This window comes from Corvus kubaryi, unplaced genomic scaffold (genome assembly GCF_017639235.1).
Source record: "Corvus kubaryi isolate FWS band 111438036 unplaced genomic scaffold, C.kubaryi_AGA036_p1.0 138, whole genome shotgun sequence".
Classification (NCBI taxonomy): Eukaryota; Metazoa; Chordata; class Aves; order Passeriformes; family Corvidae; genus Corvus; species Corvus kubaryi.
The window spans coordinates 10,105,093-10,107,834 of NW_024580672.1; the positions used below are offsets into that span (position 1 = coordinate 10,105,093).

The 2,742-nt window shown below is 68.6% G+C and overlaps 1 protein-coding gene across 1 annotated transcript in view; it reads left to right on the top strand.

The window, feature by feature from the left end:
- Positions 1-1,406: 1,406 nt before the first annotated feature.
- Positions 1,407-2,742, top strand: part of HPSE2 (heparanase 2 (inactive)) — a 107,538-nt gene continuing 106,202 nt past the window's right edge. The window contains exons 1-2 of the mRNA XM_042018505.1: positions 1,407-1,964; positions 2,377-2,486. Coding sequence (XP_041874439.1) covers positions 1,705-1,964; positions 2,377-2,486 — 370 coding nt within the window. The 5' untranslated portion in view covers positions 1,407-1,704. The remainder of the gene's footprint in view (positions 1,965-2,376; positions 2,487-2,742) is intronic.

Genomic DNA, 2,742 nt, shown 5'->3' on the forward strand with positions numbered 1-2,742 from the left:
GCCCTGACTGGGGCGATCGGGACGCGCAAGTAGCTCCGCACAGACACCGGGAGAAGCTGGAGGCGGTTCCCGAGGGCGGGGAGCCCTGTCGGGACAGCGGGCTGCCCGTGCGCTCGGAGTGCCCCTGATCCGGCTGCCCGGGCCGCTCGTACCTGGCCCGCCGGCTTCCCCGAGGGCGGCTGGCTGGTCCCCGGCGCCCGGTCCGCTCTTGCGGCGAGATTTGTGCCTTGATGCCGAAGCCGCGCTGCTGCCCGCAGCCCCGGCGCCTCCCGACCGCGGTGCGAAGGGTGTCCGCAGGTGGGTGCCGGCTCCCCCGCCGCGCCGGGCCCCTCACCAGCAGATGGTGCTGCGGGCGCCCCATCCCCGGGGCTGCGGGGCCCCGACGGACCGCACCTGGCCCGGCTCAGCCCTCCGGCCGTCAGCCCTCCGTCGCCGGGCCGGCAGCGGCACCGGGGCCAGCATGGCCCGGGCCACGGCGGCCGGACCCAGGTAAGGGTTACGTGTCCCAGAAGTCGCAGACTGCTAGCGGGGATTCGGGGCTTGCCCGGGAAGCGGCTGCTGACGGAAAGGATGTCCGATTCGAATGGATATGCCCTGAGGCTCCCGGGATTGTCGGCAGCCGCCACCAATCCCCGGCCCGGTGCCACGACCTTGCACCCAGAGCTGACAACCGCAGCCGCCTGCACTTCTGCAGTGCGCCGAGCCCGGTCCGTCCTGTCCCGGTCCGTCCTGGAGGCAGCGACCAAGGGCTTGCCCCGGCACGAGGGTCGTCGTCGATGCCATCAAACCGCGCTGTCCTTTCCATCCCCGATGAGGACGTTTGCACACCAGGCATTGCTGCTGCCTCCCCTCTCCTTTCCCTGTTGGTGGTCGGACACCAATGGGGCCGGAGGAAGGCGGGAAAGAGCGACCAGCGGCTCGGTTCCCTGCTGTGCTCGACGGCCTTCGTGCGAGGACCGGCCGAGCCCCAGCTTCGGGCAGGGCGCACCGAGCGTGCCGCGTCGGGGCTCCGGGGTGCTGACGGCCCCCAGCCCCGCTGCGCCCGTCGGGTCCCAGGGAGCCTCCAGCGCTCAGCCCCGAGGGCCTCGCCCAGCACCGTGGGTCCCGGCGCGGTTTGGAGCTAACTCTTCCCGCAGGCAGTGTTTGGAGTCTTTTTCGGGGTGATTACCCCCCTACCCCCCCCTTTCCCCCACCGGGCACCCCACGGCCGTCCTCCCTGCCTTACCGTCTCTGTCGCTCCTGCAGCCGGCGACTATGCCGGACCGTACTGGCCGGTCCCCACGCTCCAGCCCCCGTCCCGAGGTCCCTGGTGTCTCGGTGTCCCGATTCTGTCCCGGTTTTGCGTGGTGCTGGGGCTCCCGCCGCCGAAAACGTTCGCCGGAGCCGGCGCGAAGCGAAAGCTCGGTGTTGGCGGGGCTGCGGCAGGGCGGCGGGCCCCGAGCCGAGGGGGTTAAACCAGGAGCCTCCCCTTACCTTCAAAAAGTTAAAAATGTCTGGAGCCTGCATCTCTTAAAGGGGCGGTGCTGGCTGCAAGGAGTCTTGGCACCGGCTGCGAGAAAGGCTGGTCAGGGGCGTGAGTTCCCCTCCACCAACACCAAAACATTGCAAAAAAAGGCAGAGCGCCCCACACTTTAGATAAGGACAATTAGCCACCAGCGAGCCCCTGCAGACAGCGAGTTAATTAGGGGTTTCCTGCTCTCCGGCATGCCCTGTCCCAGCTCCTGCCCCCCGGGGCTCTTAGCCCTGATGGCACCTGGGCTGGCCCTCATGGCCACCTTCTCGCTGCCCTCCCAGGCTGGGGACAGGAGAGCACTGCCGGTGGAGAAACCTCCAGGTGTGAAGGGAAGAACTCTCATTCTCCTTGATGTCAACACCAAGAGCCCTGTCAGGATAATCAGTGAGAATTTCCTCTCCCTGCAGCTGGACCCCTCCATCATTCATGATGGCTGGCTCGATTTCTTAAGGTAAGGCAGGAGCCCCCCGGCGCCCTCCCCACGCCGCCCGCGGGGCGCCCCGGCGGCCCCGCCGCCCAGCCCTGCCGGGCTCCGCGCTGCTGGCGGCGCTTGTTGTGACGGAGGGAGCGAGGCCATGGTTTCCATTAAGATGCACATGTTTGCAATGGAGAAAGCATTTCGGAGACTTATCAGTTATGACTGCAAAAATGTCGTGCTCCCCTCGCTCCAGCAACCGCTCCTCTGCAAAAGCACAACACGGGGCCGAGGCAGCACAGGGGAAAAATCAAAATCAAAATCAAACAAAAACCAGCAGCAGGAACGGGGCCGCCTGCCTAGCCGAGCCGAGCCTTCCCCGGGTCCCGACGGGCAGAGAGCGGGTGTCGGCCAGGTCTTCTGAGCCCTCCGCTCCCCGGACTTCCAGCCCCGCGCGGGGGGCAGAGCCGGGCTGCAGCTGCGCTGGGCTCCACCGGCGGTGCGGAGCGGCCGCGGCCTGGAGGCGCTGGGACGGCCAGAAAGCCTTCTCCCTGCTGGGTAAGTCGGGGAGGGAGAGCGGGTCTCCTCCGCACGCCCGCTCCGAGGGTCCTTTCGGCAGCAGAGGAAGGAGCGGGGCGAGGATGCGGGAAGGCGCGAGCGAAGCGGAGCCGGGACGGCTCCCGCTTTTCTCCCCTCCCCGCTTTTCTCCCCTCCCCGGCGGCTCGGCCCGCGGCACGGTCCCGCGTGGCGCTGAGCGCCTCTGCCTCCTGGACGCCGCTGCACTTGTCCGGGGGGCGCCGGCGGGACGGGGGGG